Raw genomic sequence first — 22,347 nt, 5'->3', positions numbered from 1 at the left:
TGCACTGGGATCAAGATGCATAATCCAGATTATGATAGGTGCAGTATCCCACGGACTCAAAGCTCCAAATGTGAAATTATAATATTATCAAAAATTGGTGCGCAACAAATACATTGTTCTAGATGAAAATTCATTTACAAAAAAATAACAAATATTATTTCTGAAAATTCTAATCTAAGTGCTCACCTCTAGCTGGCATACATAACACAAACATTCTTGGGATAAAACTGAACTTCAATTGTGCCTCTAGCATACTGCTGCAATTTGCCACAATGGACTGGTGTGGTCCTTACTGTTAGTAGGGAATACTTCATGTCCTGTAAAGACCGCATCCATTCCTTAGGAAGAGTTGCTCTAGGGTTCTCGCAGTAGGAGTATGCATAATAGCGGTTAAGGATATTTCAACTAAGCAAATGTATCAAAAACCAAGGTGGATGTGTATGAGGAGATCTTTTCTGTTCTAGCACCCTCCCTCTGGAACAGCATTTTGTGTCCCCTAGCCCCAACCCAGTTGAACTGGCTCCAACCCTGCTGACTTTTCAGGACTATGAACACCTAGTTTTGTCACCATGTCTGGAGATCCAGTGATTTATGGAGCCTGTCAGATGGTTGTATTGTTAGCAATTGTATGGATTGTGCTCTTCCACAAATTAAATGTTGGGGTACTGTATTGTTTTAATTGGTTTTGAATGGTTTTTATTTTAGTTGTTTACTTACAAGTATTGTTTCTATTTTTCACTGTATGAGCCACTCAGATATGTATCTGAGATGGATGGCTATGTCAATTCAATAAATAAATAAATAGGAAACTGGAGTAAGTAATTATAAAATAGATGTAGATATATCAATATAGATAGACCTATAGGATAAAAGCTACAGCAAGTAAATAAATATTTGCACCTTGGTAAAAAGTTGTGGAAATACATAGAGATATAAATGCTGGAATGAAAGGAATGGGTAACATGGATTTCATTGAAATAGGCAATGTTTCAGCCTTCTTTACCATTTGGAAGTGAGAGAAGTTCAGGAGAAACCAAAAAAATAGTTGAATGTGGTAGGAATGGAGTATTTTAAGAAGCGGTATAGTTAAACAAAGAAGGATAGAGTTGAGAATGAATCAATGAATACAAGAACAGCAGATTTGAAAGAAGTACATTGACTTGATTATTGTGAAAACTTGGAAAAGGGTTGAATAGTAAAATATATATGAAGGAAGAGTGAAAGGGTGGAGATTTAGGGGGGGAAGATTAAAAAAACAATGGTAGTGTAGAAAGCAACATATGGACATGGACAAACCAAGACACAAAGAATGGAGAGATACTAGTGAATAGTATCTGAATTTAGTTATCCTCCTTTTCATAGTTTTATGTCTTTATTTTATTTTGTATACTATTTCTTACTCTTTTTTATACTTTACATTACACTGCTTACCCTCGAAGGAAATAACATGATGTTGTGGTATGTGTTTGTATCAATTTCTTCTGAGGCTGTTTTCATTCATATAAAGAACATTTAACTTTGCAACATTCCTTTTTGGGGTGTTTTGTTAGCCTTTCCTTGGAATAAACTTTGAATAATCTGCCCTTGATTTATACTTTTCTTGACAGTAGAAAGTGATTAATGAGGGCCTGCTGTGTTAAGTAAACAAAATGTTTACATTTGCAGTGATGTGTTTAGGGGAGCCAATCCTTATTTGGATTCCCATCCTTTCCACATCCAATACAAGCTCCTTTTCAATGCCAGGTTGTCTATTTTCTGTAATGCCTGCAACTTCCTCTAAAAAGATGGCCTTGCCTCATTTCTTTTTATTTCCTTGTGCCTAGAAATTTCTCCTGGGAAATGTGTGCATCACCATTTCTCTCTTCAGATTGCTCCTTAAAGATAAATTTTAAGGACTTTTTTCACTTATAAGCTGGGAGGTTAATTTTTCAATAGCAGTCTAGAACAAGGTTTTCTAACCTTGGTCATTTCCAGGTGTGAGAACTTCAAATCCACAGCCAGAATGGCCATTGATGAGAATTCTGGGAATTGAGGTCGACACACTTGGAAGTCACAAAGGTTGGGAAATGATGATCTAGTTGCCAACCGGTGGGCCGCAAGAAAATTTTGGTGGTCCACAGAGAAATGTCACCCCCAGAGCACACCCCAAAGCAGTTAATCCAGGCTGTGCAGGAACACAAGGCTGCACTGCCCACATGGCCCTCCCTCCCCGCCCACTCACTCCTTACCTGGCAAACTTGCTATTTACCTGGCAAAGTTGCTATTTTTCCCTTTTCCAACCATCAGCTGTTTTGCTGTGCCGGGAGATTTAGATTAGCTTGAAAGCAGGAAACTGTTAGATTTCTTGCTTTCTAGCTAATCTTTAGATCTTCGGATCTGCTTAAAAGCAGAGCCGAACCTTCCTTAGGACTGAAGCAGTGCAGACTCAGCTAGCCGATGGAAGAAACACAGATCTCTAAGTGAATCTGTGATTCTGTGAGCAACTCAATCTGCCTGCCTACTTTGCCTGGTTTAGGGTAAAAGTTGCTCTTTAAAAAAAAAAAAAAATCGATGTTTACATACATGGTGTGTTGTGAGTTAATTTTGTGGGTTTGCTTGCAAGCAAATTTTATGTGACAGGCTCAGGTAGCCAATTTCACAGATCTCTGAATGAATCTGTGATTCTGTGAGCAACTCAATCTGCCTGCCTGCTTTCCCTGAGGTAAAAGTTGCTCTTTTTTAATAAAAAGTTCGATATTTATATAAATATTTATAATATTTACATACAAGCCATGTCCAGCCAGTCACATGACCACCAAGCCACACCCACAAATTAGGCCATGCCCACAGAACCAGTTGTTAAGAAATTTGAATCCCACCCCTGCCTCTGTGTGTGTGTGTGTGTGCGAAAGAGAGAGAGGGAGGGAGAGAGAGAGGTTAGATCAGATTTATCTCCCTCTCTCTCACACACACACCAACGTCAGCAAGCCACTGTCAGTCAAAATTCATATTAGTGGTCCCCGGGTTTTAAAATTATGAGTTTGGTGGTCCCTGGGGTCTAAAAGGTTGGCGACCCCTGATCTAGAACAAAGATCCATAATCTTTGCAGAGCAGCAAAGGGGAGAGCAGATGGTTCTGCACATGCATGGCGGGTAAGCGTGCATGTCTGCAACTCCATATGTGCAAGCAATGGGCACGTGCGCCCGCCATTTGTGCAAATGGAGCGTGTGCATGTACTCGCCCGCTGCTTGTGTGACTGGGGATGCGCTTGCACACGGACTCGTCCACCACTTCCACGGCCCTGTTCCGAAAGGCTCAAGACCTGGTAGTGGACTGCAGCCCAGGGTTGGAGACCCCTATCTAGAATTTAAATGGAATCGAAGAATGCATTGCATTTGCCTGTTTTCAACCATTTCTACCTTATCTGTTCTTTTTCTCCTTCTGTTTGAATTAATTGAAACTTTGTGAAAAAAGTGCCTTGCAACCAAACACAAATCTTTCGGCTTGGGATATATTGTAAAACATTGTTTAAACAATAATATGAATTGGTACATGTTTTATGAAATCATCAAAAATCATTCTCAAATCTGATTCCTACCATAATAGTCACCCAGCATAACCGAGGAAGTTGTAGTCCAACACAGTTGGAAGACTGTAAACCATCATTAGTAACAATATATGCAAAATTCACTTCTGCTGTAATATGGCAAAGCACAAACCCAAGTCCTGTTTGGAAGCCTTTGTGAGATTTCTTGCCAGTTTGGTTATTGAGCTCCAGAATTAAGTTTATACTTGACTTAATTAAAAGTGTTGTGTATTTTTTTTTACGTCATTGTTGTAGGGTTCTGGGAAAGAGGACTCCTTATAAATTAATATGGGAAAAAGAGGCAGGAAGCAATACCATTTAGACTTATATACCACTTCACAATGCTTTACAGCCCCCTCTAAGCCGTTTACAGAGTCAACATACTACCCCCAACAATCTGGGTCCTCATTTTACCCGCTTTGGAAGGATGGAAGGCTGAGTCAACCTTGAGCCTGGAAGCCTACATTTAAGAATTTAGCAATATTTTAATTTCTTTCTTTCTCTTTCTTTCTTTCTTTCTTTCTTTCTTTCTTTCTTTCTTTCTTTCTTTCTTTCTTTCTTTCTTTCTTTCTTTCTTTCTTTCTTTCTTTTTCTTTCTTTCTTTCTTTCTTTTTCTTTTTCTTTCTTTCTTTCTTTTTCTAAATTCTGTCTTACAGTTTAATTCCTTTCCTTCCAAATTGTATTCTTGAAGGAAATAAGTTATCTAAATAGATGAACAACTTTCATATCAAACAAGTGATGAACGAATCTTATCTTTCCCATGCTACCCATAAGACATCTGGAGGGCAGATTGGAGAAGAGACATCTGTATGCCAAATACTTACAGATGGATTGCAACTGGTCCATCTACATAATGAGAACCACAGGTTAGGACTGGATAGGAGGAAGGCGTAGGGCATTATTTGCATTCTTGTGAAAAACTGCCTTGCCATCTTGTTTGGGTCATGTAGTACAGAAATGAAAAAGGGGAGCATATGGTGACCAATTACCCTGAAAATCTGAATAACTTTCTCATAGTTGCATTACAATTGAATAAGCATTGCCTGTCCTTAAAACAGACACTACTAAAGCTAACCGTTAAAAAAAAAGCTATAGCTACTTTATTATTGTAAAAAAAGAAAGCTTTTTTCTAGAAGTTGTATCTCTATTTCAATAACCATGTGTCATTCTAGAAGTCATTGCATTCTCACAATGTAATAGGAATATTTGTATAATTGATGTCATGTCTCCAAGGCATGCTGGAGCCGTGACACCACGCGTTGTGCCATGTCAGACTATGCTATCGAGGGGTGAAGTCCTGTTAACTACCCAACCTGGGGCTTCGACTGTTCGAAGGAGATAATGAGCCTTGCTGATGTCACACGCTGAGCTGTTACAGCCTGCGGGCGGTTGTAGACAAAGTGATTAGGATGCTGCCTGCTGAACTAACGATCTAGAAAGGGGCGGAGTGTACTTCATAGGCATAAATACAATGATGGAACATGATAGTTTGTACAAGTATAGTAAATGGGGTAAACAATGACTAAAAGCACTGTGTATAAGGTGTTACATGGTGATCGGATGTGATGAAGTAACGCTCACTGGATGGTGGATAAACTCATTAAGTTGTTAACTGTTGTATAAATACAGCTCTGGCTGCGAGGTGCGCCAGAGCTGACTTTAATTCCTTTTGGTTACTCGTTGTTACCTGAATCCATAGCATTGTGTGGACTAATAAAGACTCATTTGATCATTACCTTGAGACCTTTGTTTCCCTTCCTGTCTGGAATTCGGCAAAACAGCTGAGAATTGATTAAAGTACTATAGAGTTTAAGTTTAAATTGATGACCTTATAAAGCAAATGTTTTTGATTGGGGGTGCACTTTTTCATTTTGGGTTTGAGATAATGGCCAGCCTTGTTTATGCACTTGTGTAGGCTTCAGAGGGAGATTTAAGGCCCAATAATTCCATTAAGATGACTTATGAAAGAAGGTTTACGCTATTTCCTATTTATAGTGACCAATTTTATTCTAACCAAAAAGTGTCTGCTAATAATCAAATAATTTTAGAATGGATAAGATCATAATTTGTATAGTCAAATGTGTTGAGTTGGAAACTCTTTTTTTAAACCTGATTTTTGCTGGTGATAACCTGAATATTTCTATGCTTTTCTGTGAGTTAAAAAAGAAAGAAAGAAAAGGTTAGTTGGTACTCATGCCATAGCAAATTCTCTATATACTGTAGAAGCACTAGTTTTTCTTCTTTTGCTTTATCCCACAGTGACTTGTGGAAACAGAGGTATCTGATCAATATTTGAACTAAAGGACATAATTGGTATTTTTATATAAGTTTAATTATTGTTTGCTAAAATAACAGAATGGTAGACCTAGCAATGTTTTTGTCACTTTAAACCTCCTATCTATACTGGCCTGCTTCTTGTCTTTAACAAAACAGTATTGATGAAATCCCTCTAGGCCACAGTATCATAGGATTTTTACTGGGCTAAAAGGTCACTGAAAGGCTTGTTTATACAAAGCTGAAAGTGGAGTCTGCCTTACTCTTTTGCTCTGATGAAAACTCGTAGCAATCTTCTTTCTGTAATATGGTTTTTCAAACCAGGCGGCTTGTTCTGCTCTCACCATCAGCAATATCTATGGGGAGAAGATCTGCACTTTACTGACCAGACTGTCTTCCTTCTTTCAAGGGTTATTGGTCTTCAAAAATTTACTTAGCTACACATTTCAATGTTCTTAATTGGCCAACAAGTGTGCCCAGTTTCTTTCAAATGATAAGTCACCTTATTCCATCCCAGTCACTGATGCAGCAGTAAAGTAGCATATATGAAAAGATAAGGGAGATCTGCCAGCAACCTCAGAAATCTAATTCAGAAATGTGATGACCAGAAAGACTGAAATAACTCAGATATGGGTTTGATATAAAAGTGTCCAAAACTTCCATTGTGGGGTTTTAGGACATAGCTCTTCAAAAAAGAAATCTCAAAGAATGATCACGCTCTTGGCAGAGTTCTAGATCTTTAGACCACATTTTGCATTTTATGCTACTCTAGAACTGGTTACTGATAGGAAAAATTGGATTCCCTAATTATTGAGTGTTATCTGAATGATGAGATGTTGATTTGAAGGCTTTGAAAATATTCTGAAATGAAGTAAGAAATCAGCCTTCAGTTTATAACATGAAGTAGTAGGAAATCAGTGCCAATATGGACTATTGAGCAAATGTGAATTATTTATTTTTAAGATGCATCAATTTCCATACTGCAAAATGGTTTTTAAATAATATTTTTATGGAAAATATTGGGTTTTTTTTGGTAATATCCAAGAGAGATTGCAAAGTAAGGTTAGCAAAACCAGTGTCCTTGAAAGATTGCACCATGGTTGGAAACATGGGATACTTCATCTCCGGACACTCAAACCCAAAGGAGACCTTTGTTGTGCCTTCTGGAGCACATATGGATTATCTGCTCTCCTGCTCTTATCCAGAGAGGTTCTGTAGGACCAATCTATTTTCGGGTTATTTGGTCTTCACTGCTGCTACTGCCTCCACTCATTTGGAGATGAGCTAGTCCACCACATCTCCCCCCAAAATCTCCATGGTGCATGTTTTAACACAACTGTACTTTCAGTGGTTTTTCACCTGCCTTTTGTAGTACTACATTCCGATATATAAAAGAGCATAATTATGCAGGGTTATTTGCCATTACACATTATTTCCTTGTATATGTTTGTTGGGATGAAGTCCTTTGTATTTTCATTAATTCTCTGTTGGGTCTTGGTTATTGATTTGGGATGTTTTCCAAATTTGTTACTTACTAGTGAACTGACCTTATTTCTGGTTTAATAACTGGTTTTGTGAGTGCGTGCACACAGCTTTAAGAAAACAGCAGTTTGAAGCTCAATTGCTTACCTTCTAGGGCAGCTTCCGTAAGTAGAACAGCTGAGGCATGGAAATCAGCTGTGCCTCATGAATCCGCTGAGTCAGAAAGAAGGAAATATAGGACAGGATAGGGCGGGAAAAGGTTGACGCCGGCCATCTGGTCGAACTACTGGTTCGTTAGAACTGGTCCGAACCGTCAGCAGCCTACCACTGCCTTATTTGTGTCTTTTAGAGTAAAATGCAGATTGGAAAGGATGGGCTTTGCAGCACACTAATGGTTACAATTTAAGTATATTTGGAGGGGAAAAAGTTTCAAGTATGACTCAATTATCATAAAGAACAACAGAGTGACAGATGATACAGTATTGTCCTTTCAAATTCTGAAGCACCTTTCAGGAACTGAATCTAAAGCCCTGGAAAACCCTGCTATTATATGTACAGCAGTATTAGCAATCATGTAACACCAAAATTAACAACCTTAATAATTTAATATTAAATGTTTCCTTCTGGTGGATCAGAATATCTACTATCTCAACATATGTGCCAGATCGACAAATACATACTAGGAGGTAAGGGTGAAAGTGTTGGTCCAGAAAGTACTTAGCATTGATTTAAATCAAGGGGCTACCCAGAGAGCTACATCTCAAGACAGGACATTCTTGGGATATCTGGAAAAAAGTTGTGAGAACAGAAGTTATTTGTGTATTTCTCTAATAAATTAATCAGACCCTGTTTACCATATAGTCAGGTGTTATGAAAATTAAGATGCTTGATTTGAATTAGGAAATTTGAATTAGCATATGTTTATTCTGTGGAACTTAGCTGTATCTCGTCTCCTTAGCAAAACAAATTGTGAAGGCAAAATATTAAGTATATACAGTAGAATACTTAGCTCTTAAAATCAGAACTCAATCATAGCGTAAGAATGAGTGTATAATTCCCTGGAAATGGGGGGATTTGTGGGCAGGTGTCATCCATCTTAAAGCAATTACACACACACAGACACACACAGAACACCTTCTCCCTCCCCAACTGCAATTTTCTATCCATACACTACTGAGAACATCATTAGGATATGTCAGTAAAAGCTGACTTGCTTTATTATGCATCTGTTTGGGGAACTGTGCACTATTATAAATTAAAACATTTAACTGTTTGGGTTGTTGTACTGGTGGCCCCATGTTTGTTCCAACCAGCAAATAGCTGCTCAGAATTTCCCAGGACAGTGTACAAAAGGCTATGTATGGCTTCCAGGTTTATGTTTGAAACATTTGCGATTAAATGATTAAACTGTTCCAGAAGCAAATTAAACCAAGATAGGCTGAATCAAAATAGCTTAATCTTGTAGTTTGCATTGAAACTATGGAACCTGGTTTTCATTTGCTATACTGTTTTTAAAGACCGAACGCAGTTAGCAGTCTCCTTAGGCAGGGCAGTACTTTATGCTCATAGAGACAAGCATTTGACAGGGTAGAGATTTCATGGGCCACAAATCTTATTTATAGGATAGCTCCCACTGCTTTTGTTACTCCCTTTCCGATATTTTAACCCTGATGTATATTAAAAAGAAAACCCCATCCTTACATAACTCCTTATCTGTTTAATTTTTCCATCACAGCACAAACTATAGCAGAGGGCTTAATTGGGTTCTTCCTCTCTGCTGCTCTCTCTTGAGGTCTGAATGGTGCCAAGGGCACAGACGACTGACTGAATTGCATTGTAAGAGCAGTGGTGTGCCAACGCCACGCCTTGCCATTTTCACTGAAGAGGGACAAGATACAAAGTCTTTTGCCTCTGCTGGCTTAGACAATATCTAAGAGGTCAAAGAAAGATCCACAAGTTACAGGCAAGTGAGATCCCTTGTGATAGAATTAGTGAGGTACCTCCAGGAAGATAAAACTGTGGCAGCCAAAACCACTGAGCCACTATCCAAAGGCAGGAGAACGAATCCAGGGAGCGAATACCCAGAGGATTTATGGGAAAGGAAGTTTGGAAATTCTTGCTTCCCACCCTGTAGACTAAGCTATGCTTTTATACAGAGTTCCTATTTTTGATCTTTGCTGCTCTGCTTTTCTTCAATGAAACGTAGCATTTTTCCATGACATGTCTTTTGAGACTTTTAAAGAAATAATGGATAGTTGAAACCCTGAGAGGTAGTTCATAACTTTAGCCTTGCCACTGCTACTGTATTCGGTTGACTGAGGCTGCTGGTCTTCCAGCATGTAGCAAATGGGATTTCCAAAAACTGAAGCTGACAGTCCATCTCCCTCTTGCTTTTCTTGCAGGTAAGTATCTGAATTTTGGAATTCATTGGCATTTCAGAAGTATCTTGGAGCGCACAAACAGAAATGCAGGTTTTCAGTTATTAGGCCTTTTCTGGCCTCAAGATAGGAACAATTATGAACAAACCAAAACTGTAGTACTGCACATTATTGTGTAGGTGTTCAGGAAATGTTAGAGAGGCATGTGGTGTGGCTGTTTTGGTATAGAGAATTCTGTCTCTAGGCTACAAAATGAAACACCAAATTCATACAATTTATGTGAATTATAGCCACCCTGAATGCTCGCCAGAGCATAAAGGTCAGGTTTTAAAATAAATAAATTTAATCCAACAAGGATTCTAAATTGAGTTCAGTCTTTCCTGTCTCCAATTCTAGCCTTTTGAGAATGATTCAGTCTATAGAAATATGTTCAGCAGTGGAACACAGAGAAGTTGGATTTTCTTCCAATTCCCATCGTGGAGCATGAAATGTTTCTTTGCTTAGACAATGCTGCTCTTTGTTCTAGGTATCTAAACCATGTCCGAGCTGCTTCCCCACAGGATCTTGCTGGTGGCTACACTTCCTCTCTTGCCTGTCATCGAGCCCTTCAAGAAGCCTTCAGTGGGCTGTTTTGGCATCCTGGCTAACTTGGGGGGTAACAGACACCAAAGCCGAGCAAGCAAAACTCAGGTGAAAATTGTTGCCGTTTGCACTATGGTGAAACTGCAGTCATCTATCTTTTTAAAACAAAACAAAACAAAAGACATTGTGAAGCTAGCTATACATAAGAATTAAAAATTCACTAAATAGAAACTTTATATAGAAAAAGTGGTAGCGTGTATGTTTTTTCTTTTCTGTGGTTTGAGGATAGGAATGGGAGGTGCTTTGTGTGACTCTCCTGGGATGTTAATGGAAGATGTGAGCAATCGTTTCATGTATTTAAGGTTTCTGAAACAGGCTAATAAAATTTAAAAAAAAATAACTCCAGATGTCCTTCTTGTTATTTTCTGTAGTTTCTATGTCTTCTTTTCAGGTTTTTATTTGCAAAACCACTGAAATGCTGTTTTCATTAAACCTGTATAGTGCAATTCTACTACAAGCCAAAAGCCTTTTCTTCTCTTAAGTCAGTATCTAATGCAAATGAATTATATTTTTCTTCCCTGAAGCATGATACAAGAATCGGAGATACATTTTCGTCCATAATACCTTGAGTTCTGAGCAATGAAATCAGAACCACATTGGAGATTGCAACAACTGTCATTCTGTAAATATGCAATTATGTATCTGGCTCTAAAAATACCAAAAACACATACAAAAGGAAATCGTAACTATTTGAAACTTTGTGTAGTTTTTCTTTACAAGCTCCAACAGAATGGGCCTTTTAGAATATAATAGTGCAAAACACAAATGACTATCAGTTTTTCTTCAGAATGGAGAAGGCTGACATTTTTCTACCTGTTTGATTTTTGATAGTTATAGTTCTACCTGTTTCTATAGTTTCTATAGTTCTATAGTTTTGATAGTTCTACCTGTTTGATTTTTGATAGTTATAAGAGACAAAATAAATAGGGATATACACGATCCAGATTCTAAGATGATTTTGAATTTTGTGGTACTCATGGAGAAGCTCCATCTTTTTTTAGATTCTTTGATTCCAGGAAAATATATGTTTAACTGGATGCTGACAGACATTAAAATGCACTCCAAATCACTTTTCTGCAAGAAGGCCTCTCTAGATGTAACATACACCTAGTTTTACAAACTAATATTTTTATTTCATATCCTGAATTCTCCTTTCCTCTGGAACAGGAACATATAAACATCAGATATGTGTATATAAACACAGTTGCTTTTATAAACAAGGAAGTAAAAAACTCAGATTATGAATAAAGATGCTCCTTAATGGTTAATAACCATTCTTTCAGCAACTGTTCCAAGTTACAATGGCACTGAACAAGGAATTTTACAGTCCTCAAAAGTTGCAGCCATTGTAGTGTCCCATGGTCATATGATCATGATTCAGGTTTTTGGCAACTGGCTCACAATTATGACACTTGCAGAATCCCACTCTCATGGGACCACCATTTGCAACTTTCACTATACTTCAAATACTTCATTGTTTTTTACTTCAACCCCCTTAGATTCTCAGGAGCTGCGGCTGGACAGAGACTTCACAGGAGGAATGACATCCAATGCCCTATGTATGGGTACTTCAAGATTGCAGAGAAATACTTCATCTTGTTCATTTAGTTTTATACTTTCCCCATTGGTGGATGAATAATGACACAAGCTTGAACACAAAATACTACAAATTATGGAAAAATACAAAATTTAATGTTCTTTAAATAAGAGAATTGACCCTAATCATACATAATAGAATTTAAAAGAACTGAAACACAATCAATGTACAATCAGCTCGTAAGTGTGCAATTACCAACTCTGAGACAGATTAGATAACTGCTGTTACACAGAGAGCAGATGAAATGTACTTTCCTCACCTTGAAAATGGAATTAAAATTCTAATGTCATGATCCACATATCTCCTAGATGGTTTGATTATTTTCTTCAGTGTAATTTTCAGTTGGGCATAGTCGTTTAGATGGAGGTTCTTCTGGATCATCTGCACAAACAAATTTAAGATAATTATATCTGAATGGCAGGTATATCCATCCACCCACCCAAACCTAATAGCAGCTTATGCTTCTCAGACAGTCTCTAAGCATTATTGTGTGGTTTTGGCTAAATAGCATCAAAACCCACATATACATATAGTGGTGATGATCAAAGCAATCTGGTTTCATGCACGAGAGGGAAATCAAATCTTTTGTATGGTCATAGATCAGCATAGGTGATGAGAGGCAGAAAGCTGAGGCAGACAGCAATGAGTTGCCCAGAAGTGGAACAGCATTAGTAAGAAATGGTTGAAAAAAAAGAGGTATAAAAGAAAATCTGATGCCAAAATTGGCGAACATTATTAAAATCTTTCAAACTCATAATCCATAAGATTAGCAATATACAATAAACACCCCTTACAATAGATACGGAGAAAATAAGTGAATTATAAGAAAGCGAGCTTGAAAAAGAAAGGAGAGGGCCACATAGGAACTGGATTATTTTGGTACTCTATCCCCCAATGTATCTTTTGAAATGCCAATCCTGACATTCAAGAATCTTTTACAATCACTTAGAAATAAACCAAATTAACTATTTATAGCAATTGGTTTTACAAATCACACAAAACCAAGCCGACTAACTAGATTATACATTAGTGCGGTATATATGTCAGGTCAATTTGAGACAAGAGACCCACAGTGCTCTTTAGATCTCAACCCAAGAAATATCCTGAGTCAGGTAGCAAAATTTTACTAAGCTTCCATTTACCCACATAATATTTTCCACTGCTGAATTTACCTGTCAGCGGCTTGTATAACACCTCAGCTGGAAGTTGAAAGCTAATGCACATCATTTCTTTATTGGGTGCCACATTTCTCACCCATTTAAAAGAACAAAGACCATGTAAGGAAGTTCCCAGTAAAGCTTCAACTCTTTCTTGAATGTCTTGCATAGGGTTATCATGTTTGGAAAAACAGTGGCAGTGCACTGTTGGAAGTTCAGCACTGACTGGCTCTCCATTCAAAAGATGCCTAAAGACATCCAGGAACTCAATTGCCATGGCTGGCAAGTTCATGATGATGTGTACAGAATTCTTCCACTCCTTCAAAGAGAGATGCTTGTTCAGTTCTTCTTTCACTGGCCCTTTCAAGAAATTCCTGCCATCTAGGTTGAAGACTTTGACTTTTTTGTCCACTTTATTTAATTTACAGTTGTGCTGGAGCCACTTGCATGATTCAGGGTTGAGGTCGTTTGCAAACACCATGCAGTTCTTCTTTGCTGCAGGGATTGCAAAAGGCCCCACCCCTGCAAAGACATCAAAGAGAAGATCTCCTGGCTTTAAAAGGTTGACAATCCGCAAATGTTCGGTAGAGAGGCGAGGATTCCAATAGACTTTGGAAAAATCAAATTCATATGAGATATAGTTTTCTTTAACCTACAAGAGTTCAAGTGAATAGGCCGACAGTTAGCTGCCAAAGGTCAGGAAGAGTGAAATGCAATGAAAGAATACGTTTTATACCAAAAATTAAAGTTCCCGTTTGCTAGCTATGGAAGAATCTTTTTCATGTCCTTGCAAAAGATCAGATTGAGAATGACACCCAAATTAAGATTCATTCTTAAATATGGAAGTTCACTGGATCACTTTGGCCCAATCATTGTTTCAGCCATTCTATGTAATGTGTTTATAGTACGTTCTAGACCAGGGATGTCAAACTCTATTTCATTGAGGGCTGCATCTGGTTTGTGTTTGACCTTGGAGGGCCAGGGGTGGGCAATGGTGGCAATGGCCGGCTCGACATCACTCATGTCGGGGGCACCTATGGTGCCCAGGTGCTAAGGCAGGACATCCCTGAGACCTTCCCTCACTGATTATAATCTTCCTTCCTTCCTTCCTTCCTTCCTTCCTTCCTTCCTTCCTTCCTTCCTTCCTTCCTTCCTTCCTTCCTTCCTTCCTTCCTTCCTTTTCCCTCTTCATTCTCCTTTCTTCTGCCTTCCCCTCTTTCTTTATTTTTCCTTCTTTGCTCTCTTTCTATCTTTCCTTCTTTTTCTTTGTCTTTCCTCTTTCTTTTTCTCCTTTCCTGTCCCTTTTTGCATGCTCAAATACAAAAGGGGAAACTTTTCTCCTTTTGTTTTGTTTTTAGTTTGTTTTGATAGCCCTCTGCCTGCAAAAATTGAGCTGTTTCCAGGCCGGCCCCACGGGCCAGATCTAAGCACCCCCAGCCTGAATCTGGCCCTTGAATTTGACACCCCTGTTCTAAAGGAACAATCGTGTTTATATTGAATGAATGAACAAATATGTTGTCATGTCTATATAAAAGTCATGCTAATTAAAAGACACAGGACACACAACCCCATAGCTCTATATCAACCTTAAGCATTTATGGTGTAAGAATGGACAGATACTTAGAAGTACATAGCTACAAGTAAGCCTTATAACACTGGCGTTTTATATCAATGTGAGATCTAGTTTAAAAAAAAAACAATTTAAAACTCTAAAGCACCAATGACTTTCCCATGCAGAGTTTCAAGATGGCTTTTTAAAAATTTGCCTTACTTAAAAGAAAAAATACAAATAAAATAAATCTGTCACTATCTGAAGTCATGCTTCTGAAAATTAAGAATGACAGTTTGGTTTACAGCTTCTTCAGTAATATATATTTTAAACAAATCCTTATCTTTAAAGAGAACATACATTTATGTATGTTATCCTCTATGAGCAGAAACAATCTTATCATGCTAATTTTGTATCAACCGTCCCTGTCAGGGAGTTGAAAATATCAATAGTATATCCTGAAGGCAAAAACTGAGGGTAATATAGAAAACAATGTAGTACAGACACCTTTTCAGGAATCCTAAATACAAGACCAGCCTTGTATATATGAGTCCTAATTCTGGTGGTTATCAAATGCAACTATCTCTCACCATCTTCCTTATCAAGGACAATTCAGGCAGTCACAGTTATTGTCATAACTGAAATGTAGAAGGACTGACAGAAATTGGGGGTAGAGGTAAAAGAGGGATCAGCCAAGAATCCCTACATAGCCATAAGCGAATTAAGTCCAACCTTCCTTGAATTCTGTTGACCCTTATCTAACTCCAAGCAGGTATTGTTAGTTGAGAATATTCCTGTGCATAGGCATGAATAGCAATAAATCAGTCTAACTGGCCCTTCACATGTGGCCTTGATATTTTGCACCCAGCATCAGAGGCTGAGTCATTAAGAGGCTCTCACATGACCAGAGTCCAAGGCAAAGAGGTCAGTGGGCAAGGCTCAAGAGCAGATAGGTACTACAGATGGGCCAGCAGGGGTTGGAGGTGGGCATTGTTGAAGATGAGTAGGCTGGCAGGGGCCATTTGCAAGTGCAGATGGGCGAGGAGGGGCTATGAGGAGATCCCAGGGTTCTTGTATACCGTAGCAGGGCTCCTTGGAAGAAAAAGTAGCAACAGAGACTTTCTCTGCCTACTTCTGCATTGACTTTGCTTGTGGGAAGCTGGAAGGGATTGTTGCAAATGGTAATTATATAACTGCAAGGAAGTTGCAATACTCATAACTTCAAACCATTCGTAGGTTCCCCTCCCCAAATACAGCACCATTGAAATTTTAAATGGTCATTGAATAGTGATTTAACCTGAGGACTACCTGTATTCAAACCATATGAATAAATACTAAATAAAACAACTTGATTTTGAAGAAGGAAAAAAATCATAGTTCCTAAACTAGATCCAAAACAAATGTTTCTGCAAGAATTCATTTTCTCTATACATATGTGTGTGCATGCACATTACATAAATTCAGCCATTGGTAAATTCCTTTTACTAGAACCTTTTAATCAGAGCTGCAATTTTATTCAGACAAGGATATCTGAAAACACAGATTTTCAGATATCTATAGAATTGAGAGGCAGACAAGAAATAGTCTAACGTTCAATAATGTCTACTTGAATCTCCATGTTAAGAGCATTCTTTTTGCTAGAATAAAATACAACTGAAAGTCTCGGTACCTTTGTTATCATGTTGGCACCATCTCCAGCTAGTAGCTCCATTTCAAAGTTTCGATACATGCTGTCTATAATATTGATTTTATTTACAGCACAGGTTATTCCTTGATTTTTATCAACGATAACTTGTCCTGAAAGAAAGTCAAATATGTGAAAAACAAAAACAAAAATCCTGACCATTTAATAACTAAGATAAAGGTGGTAAGCAAAGTACAGAAAACCTCTTCCATGAAATGAGTGCTTCATTTCTTAACAAAGAAAGGTAATTTTATTTATTCTTTAGTTCTTCTCCAGAGGGTGAAGGATTGTATTATCCTTGCAAAGGAATGTGGCTTGACCATCTCTTTGTCTCTAAGGGAAGCTCCTTAAAACTATTTTCTATGGAACTGCCATAATGCTTGCTTCTGAAACCTTTTAACATTATATTCTTCACTATACAGAAAAAAACTTACAATTTAACATTTATTTTTCCTCATTTGGAGAAGTTTGTTGCATGGTTAAGGGTCAAAATGGTACCTTAAGCCTGACAAGCCACAGTGGCACCCTCAATCCAATTAGATTATCATTCGATGTAATATTCCTTTATTTTAAAGAGATTAGAGAGGAAAACGCAATCATAAAAAGGCAGCAAACATAGAAAAAGAGAAATGGCTAGAGAAGATGGGAACCTTGGTCTCTAATTTTGAACATAAAACAAAACTTGTATACCCTCTTAAATATTTGAATGAATTATTCAAAAATTTGAATTCAAGAATTTATATTATCCAAGTGCATTTTTACTCAACAGAAAATTTCATTAAGGGGAAGGGGGAGGGACTTTTCCCATACAGGATCTACTCTTTTGTCCTTTCATTCTATACATAGAAAGAACTGCCAAACTATTCTTGACTCAGTATAGGAAACATCAAGCAACAACAGTGAGACTGGAATGATCAAAGGGAAAGCAGAGAGACATTGAGCAGAGACCTGTGATTATTGCCAGTATACAGCCACTGGGACTGCTGAAAGGAGGAAGCTGGCATTTTGCCAGCTGACAATTTTGGATATTAACAAGAATTAGGATGTAAAAACATCAGAGCAGAACTCCCATGTAAAAAGTCTTTGAAATCCTGGCTTTTCCCCAGAGGTTGGTTTAGAATAAGTGGTGAGCCTTTTTTGAGGAGGGGGAAGGGGGGGATTTTACATGTTAATTTTAATGTCTTTTCCTCTGGAAGTATATAATTCCTTATCTTTTATCTTGGCTCCTGCTGTTTGTAATGTTGCATGCCACCCAGAATCTTTATGGTTCACAAAATTTGATAAATGTAACACGCTACCTCTTTTTTTTTTTTACATTACGCAGACATACTACCTCTTATTTTATACAATGCAGAGACCATCTTTCAGGTTATCCGTACCTTCTGAAGGGATGGGGTGGGGATAAAACCTTAAGCTTGGCATTCTGTGGATGCTGCTGGAATCACTGTCTTGAGCTTATTGTGCCATGAAATCACTACACTATGTGCCTTCCATACACCATAACTCTGCCATTCCATATACCATTACCACTCCCTCACCCCTTCACCGGCCGCCTAGAAATAGGGGACTGAACCATATGACAGCACTGAAATACAGTTGCTTTCAGCGCTTTTAAACTGACAAAATTGATGGAAATGCTTTACCCAAATCAATTGTGCCTAAGATTGCGGAAAGAAAGAGATGCAGTGTTGCTTTCAACCACAGCCAAAAGTCAAGCAAAAGACGCAATTCTATGACTTCATATTTAAACTCAGGGAAATTGAATATTCCATTTATTTCTCCAGGTTCTGTTGCATTCTACGGCTTCCCTGAATACGCAACTGTAGGAAGATAACAGCTCAGCATCTTGTGCTCATACTCTTCAAGCAGAAGGTCACAAATTTCGATTTCCCTAGCATCTTTATTTAAAAGGATTGGTTAGCAGCTGACGGGAAAAGACCTCTGCCTCCAATTTTAGAAAGCTGCTGCCAAGGCTAGATTGATATTCTGAGCTGATATAAAGTACCTTCCTCTTTTTTTTTAAAATTTAAAAAATGTTTAAACCATTGAACTTGACCTAGCTTTAAATTAAATTCTGTATCACATATTGTGCTAATTTATGCAGTAGGCTACACATCAGTATCCTTTACAAAAGATTTATTGCTGCTGAACTATATAAAACAACTTACCTTATTTTAGGCATTGAAAAGCTCAAATGATTTTTCATATCTAGTTTTAAAATATTAGCCCAATTATCTCTTTAGAAACCATTAAAAAGCATTTCTACAGGTTTTTTTGATTACACAGTAATTCCTGACCTTAACCTACCAATTAAATGTTTATAAGGCAGCTGATGGCTTCTCAGATTCATGTGAGCAATATGGCCAATTCTGCTGAAGGCTGTGGTGATCTCTTGGCCTTCAGGAAGCACTGCTTTCAGAATTTCTTCTGTCTTGAAATTATCATAAGTAAGTTCCATGTTATACTTGACTGTTTCAGGGTTAATACCAAAGCTTTTTAAGATCTGTTGCTCAGATTCACCCAGAGAACCGTCAGCAGATATTTTATGTGGGTCTAACAAAATGTACTTTCTGTTTTCATCGTCAGGGTCTTCAACGACTCTCTTGAGACCTGGTCGCTGGAGTAGTACTCCTTTAAGAGACTTCAGCAGATTGCTTGTTATGTCTTTGTTAACTAAAAGAGCTGGGATGATAATATCATTTTTGAAAGCAGCTTTGTCAAGGGTGGTCATTCCACGTACTCTGGGATGTGGCAAGAACGCATCAAGCTCAGGTTTCTTATCAGCCATCTCCTGCAGGGTGAAGAAACTTTGTCTCTGAATTTTTGGAAGATGTTCAGGCAATCGATTAAAAGACTGGTTCCAAAGCATCCACAGTGTTGGAAATAATGTTTCTGATCCAAAATACTTCACTTTCAGAAGGCAAGGGAATAAGCTTTTTAATTGCCTTAAAAAACTAAAAGAAAAAGTGTTCGTTTTTAGATATTACTCAGAGAAAAAGTACAAGTTTGCATGTCTGTACGGCACTCAAAAACTATTCCTATAAGTAAGTCTAAACCAAACTTTGGGTTAGGTAAGATTTGATATAACAACAAACTTCACAGAAGATTGATCATGCTTACTCATTTTAGGGGTCTTTAGTGCTCTCTCAGCTTGGTAATTTTCTTGCAGATATCATCAGTACTAATGATGCTACCTAGTTTGATACTGAATGAAATATTTGCAAGAAAGCCACCAAGCTCAGAGAGCACCAAGGACCCCACAGTTCTATCTAAACTAAAAATAGTCTGTTCTATTATCTTGAAAGTTCCCTGCTAGCCATAGCTTCCTTTTTTTTAATCCAAAGTGGCAAATCATTATTGCGATGTTCAGAACAAGCCAAACTTCTAAACCAAATTTGAAGGATGGTTTAAAATGTTGGCTTGTTCTAGACCTTATAGTCATAATTTTGGTAATTTTGGAAGTTACAATGGCACTGAAAAAATTGGCTTATGATTGCTTTTCACACTTATGACCATTGCAGCTTCCCCATGATTATGTGATCAAAATTCAGATGCTTGGGAACTGATTCATATTTATGACAGTTGCAATGTCCCAAGGTCAAGTGATCATCTTTTGCAACCTTCTGACAAGCAAAGTCTATGGGGAAGCAGTGATTCACTTACCAACTGCAGCAAGAAAGGTTGTAGAATGAGGCAAAACTCACTTAACTATCTTGCCTAGCAGTGGAAATTTTGGTCTCAATTGTGCTAGCAAGTCAAGGACTACCTATACTAGGTCAGTTCTTCGCAGTCCAGCCTGCTTATATCTTGGTAAATTTTTAAATTATTCCTCTTAAATCATTTTGGCATCAGATTTATACATTATTTTGTGTAAATGTGTCCATGTGTGCTCTTGAGTCAGTCTTAACTCCTGACAATTCTCTCAGCAAATTATGCAGTTTGCTTACCAACATTTTCACAAGTGATTGCCATAATTAAACTTTGAGATTCACTACCATGAGATGTGGTGCCAGCTACCCCTTTGGTCAGCTTCCCCCCCCCAAAAAAAGTTGAACCAATTTAAGGACATATGGAATCAAATGTGATGCATTTTAGCATTTTACCACACTGAAATTTGTTTTTCATTTGTTGTATTGTTGCTAAAATGTTATTTATTTTTATTTATTTATCACATTTTTATGCCACTCGTCTCTCCTATAAGGTGACTCTGGGCGGCTTAATGAAATACCAAGAAGGCATAGAAGCATAACAATGTTATTACGACAATCTTGTTATTTATTCTACAGTCGAAGGTTGTGTAGTTTTCTATGATTGGAGGTTTTCACAAGGTAAACGGTTACCTGCTGAGGGTGCTTTTGCAAAGAGCCTTCTACAATCTGGTTCCCCCTCTATGCATTATAAGCCAAACAGATGAAACCTCTTCTAACCACCGATTTCTCCCATCGGGCAGGATTTAGTTTCGATGCTCCCTCCAAATTTGATCCCTTTGGACTATGTCTTGCAGCACGTGCAACGTGCCTTACTCTCCAAAGAGAAAGGGACCCTCTGCAGAAAGGGAGCTCGACGTGGGTTCCTCGTATTCAAGACCCCCCGCCCTCTCCCTCGTGCCCCCTACTGAAACGAGGGCGGAGAAAGAGGCCCTTCCCGCGTCTCCCGGCCTCACCTCATGCCGGCCTGGCGCCGCGTTCCCTTCACTCCTTTCCCCCAGAGCAGCCCGGCCTTCCCGGCCTCATCATCACCCGTCGCCGCGGCGAAGGGCGGAAGGGGGCGGTGCGGCCCGGCCTTCCCGCCCTCAGACTGGCTCTGGGTAGGGCTGAGTGCCTCCTCCTCCTCCACCGGTCGGTCGTAAGGACCGGCTGACTGCGAAGCGGCGGGGGCTGAGGTTACTGCAGTCTTTGCTCGCCCGGCTCACCATGGAGCAACCGCGAATCTGCACAGTCAATTCCGAGCCGGGATGGTATTTGTCGGCTCAGGACTTAGAAGATGGAGCCCCGCTCCTCTCGCCCCCGGACACGGTGCGTGTCGTGCTTTGGGGGTTTTTCGGGGTGCGGGGACGCGGCTTTCTCAGACAGCCTTCCAGGCTTTCCCTTCTCCCTCTCTCGCTGTCTGACCCGCAGGAATCGCGGTTTTAACCCACTTTCTGAATTAACTCATTTTCTGGGTTCGCTTCATACCCCGAGCCGCGGGCTATCCCTGGGATTGCAACCTTTGCAACTCTTTTAAAGTGTGGCCCCCTCAACTCCAAAAATCCTAGCGGGGGAATGTTTGGGTGGTACTCAATTCGTAAGGCAAACCAAATCGGCTGTCTTATCAAGTCTTATCAAGCTTAATATCTAGAAACGTACAGACACAGCTAAGCATGAGGTGAAAAACATCTAGGGTGAGTCAGGGTGAAGAAGTCACATGGTCTGATTGCCATTACTATGGAACCTTGTTAGTATGTGAAATCACACTGCCTCATTGCCCCTAAGTCCTCACAATAGCACCCCTTTCAAATATGTTGGACTACAGTTCTAGTGGCCTCCCCAATTGAAAACGTTTAATCTAGGCAATGAGAGCCAGTTGGTGTAATGGATAAGGCATCAGGTTAGAAACGGGGAGATTGAGTTCTAGTCCTGTTCAGGACAGCTGGAGGACGTTGGGTTAGTTTGCTCTCTCTTGGCCCTAGGAAGAAGGCGGCAGTGGCAAATCACTTCTGAAAACATTTATGGATGTTTCCAAGCAGGTGTCAAAGGTCAAGACCGATTGAAAGACACTTTAAAAAAATTGAGGCACTGGAAAACTTACAATCTTATAGGGGAAAAAGTAGCATCCATTGTTGTCACCAAACTTATATATCACAGCATCTTAAAGCCTCACTGGAAGTGCCCTATTACCACAGAAGCAAATAATGCAACAGAGATTCTCCCCACTTTATAATTTTCCAACCTGTCCAAATGGGGTATTCCGCATGGTTATGTCTCCTGGAACTTTCCAACCCTGTGTAATCTATAGAATGGTTAGATATTATTGCACACCC

At 38.8% G+C, this 22,347-nt stretch overlaps 3 protein-coding genes across 5 annotated transcripts in view; 2 read left to right on the top strand and 1 right to left on the bottom strand.

Annotated features, from left to right (window-relative positions):
• Nucleotides 1-10,687, top strand: part of MNAT1 (MNAT1 component of CDK activating kinase) — a 113,046-nt gene extending 102,359 nt beyond the window's left edge. The window contains exon 8 of one of the 2 annotated variants that reach the window (XM_026670171.2): nucleotides 10,226-10,687. In XM_026670171.2, the coding sequence (XP_026525956.1) occupies nucleotides 10,226-10,346 (121 nt within the window). In that variant the 3' untranslated portion in view covers nucleotides 10,347-10,687. The remainder of the gene's footprint in view (nucleotides 1-10,225) is intronic. The other variant, XM_087952325.1, reaches the window with a different exon arrangement.
• A 1,324-nt stretch (nucleotides 10,688-12,011) lies between these two features.
• On the bottom strand, nucleotides 12,012-21,186 carry TRMT5 (tRNA methyltransferase 5). Its single transcript, XM_026670170.2, has 5 exons — nucleotides 20,992-21,186; nucleotides 18,636-19,282; nucleotides 16,314-16,441; nucleotides 13,111-13,747; nucleotides 12,012-12,319 (listed from the first exon to the last, which is right to left on the bottom strand). Exons 1-5 carry the CDS (start codon nucleotides 20,994-20,996, stop codon nucleotides 12,243-12,245), a joined length of 1,494 nt encoding a protein of 497 aa, XP_026525955.2. The 5' UTR covers nucleotides 20,997-21,186; the 3' UTR covers nucleotides 12,012-12,242.
• The window catches only part of SLC38A6 (solute carrier family 38 member 6), a 51,720-nt gene continuing 50,557 nt past the window's right edge, over nucleotides 21,185-22,347 (top strand). For both annotated transcript variants that reach the window (XM_087952324.1, XM_026670167.2), the window contains exon 1: nucleotides 21,185-21,343. In XM_087952324.1, coding sequence (XP_087808450.1) covers nucleotides 21,242-21,343 — 102 coding nt within the window. In that variant the 5' untranslated portion in view covers nucleotides 21,185-21,241. The remainder of the gene's footprint in view (nucleotides 21,344-22,347) is intronic.

The sequence above is a fragment of the Notechis scutatus genome, chromosome 1 (assembly GCF_049901735.1).
Source record: "Notechis scutatus isolate UNSWTSFEM ecotype Mainland chromosome 1, rNotScu1.2, whole genome shotgun sequence".
Classification (NCBI taxonomy): Eukaryota; Metazoa; Chordata; class Lepidosauria; order Squamata; family Elapidae; genus Notechis; species Notechis scutatus.
The sequence above is the reverse complement of the archived record's forward strand: the minus strand, read 5'-3'. Positions and strand labels throughout refer to the sequence as shown.

What these genes read in the sequence shown, in the direction of transcription:
- TRMT5 (XM_026670170.2), bottom strand. An exon ending in GTGCCAACATGATAACAAAG is followed by an intron (nt 13,748 to 16,313) that starts GTACCGAGACTT and finishes GAACTCTTGTAG; the next exon opens with GTTAAAGAAAACTATATCTC. An exon ending in GTTATACAAGCCGCTGACAG is followed by an intron (nt 12,320 to 13,110) that starts GTAAATTCAGCA and finishes TTGTTTGTGCAG; the next exon opens with ATGATCCAGAAGAACCTCCA.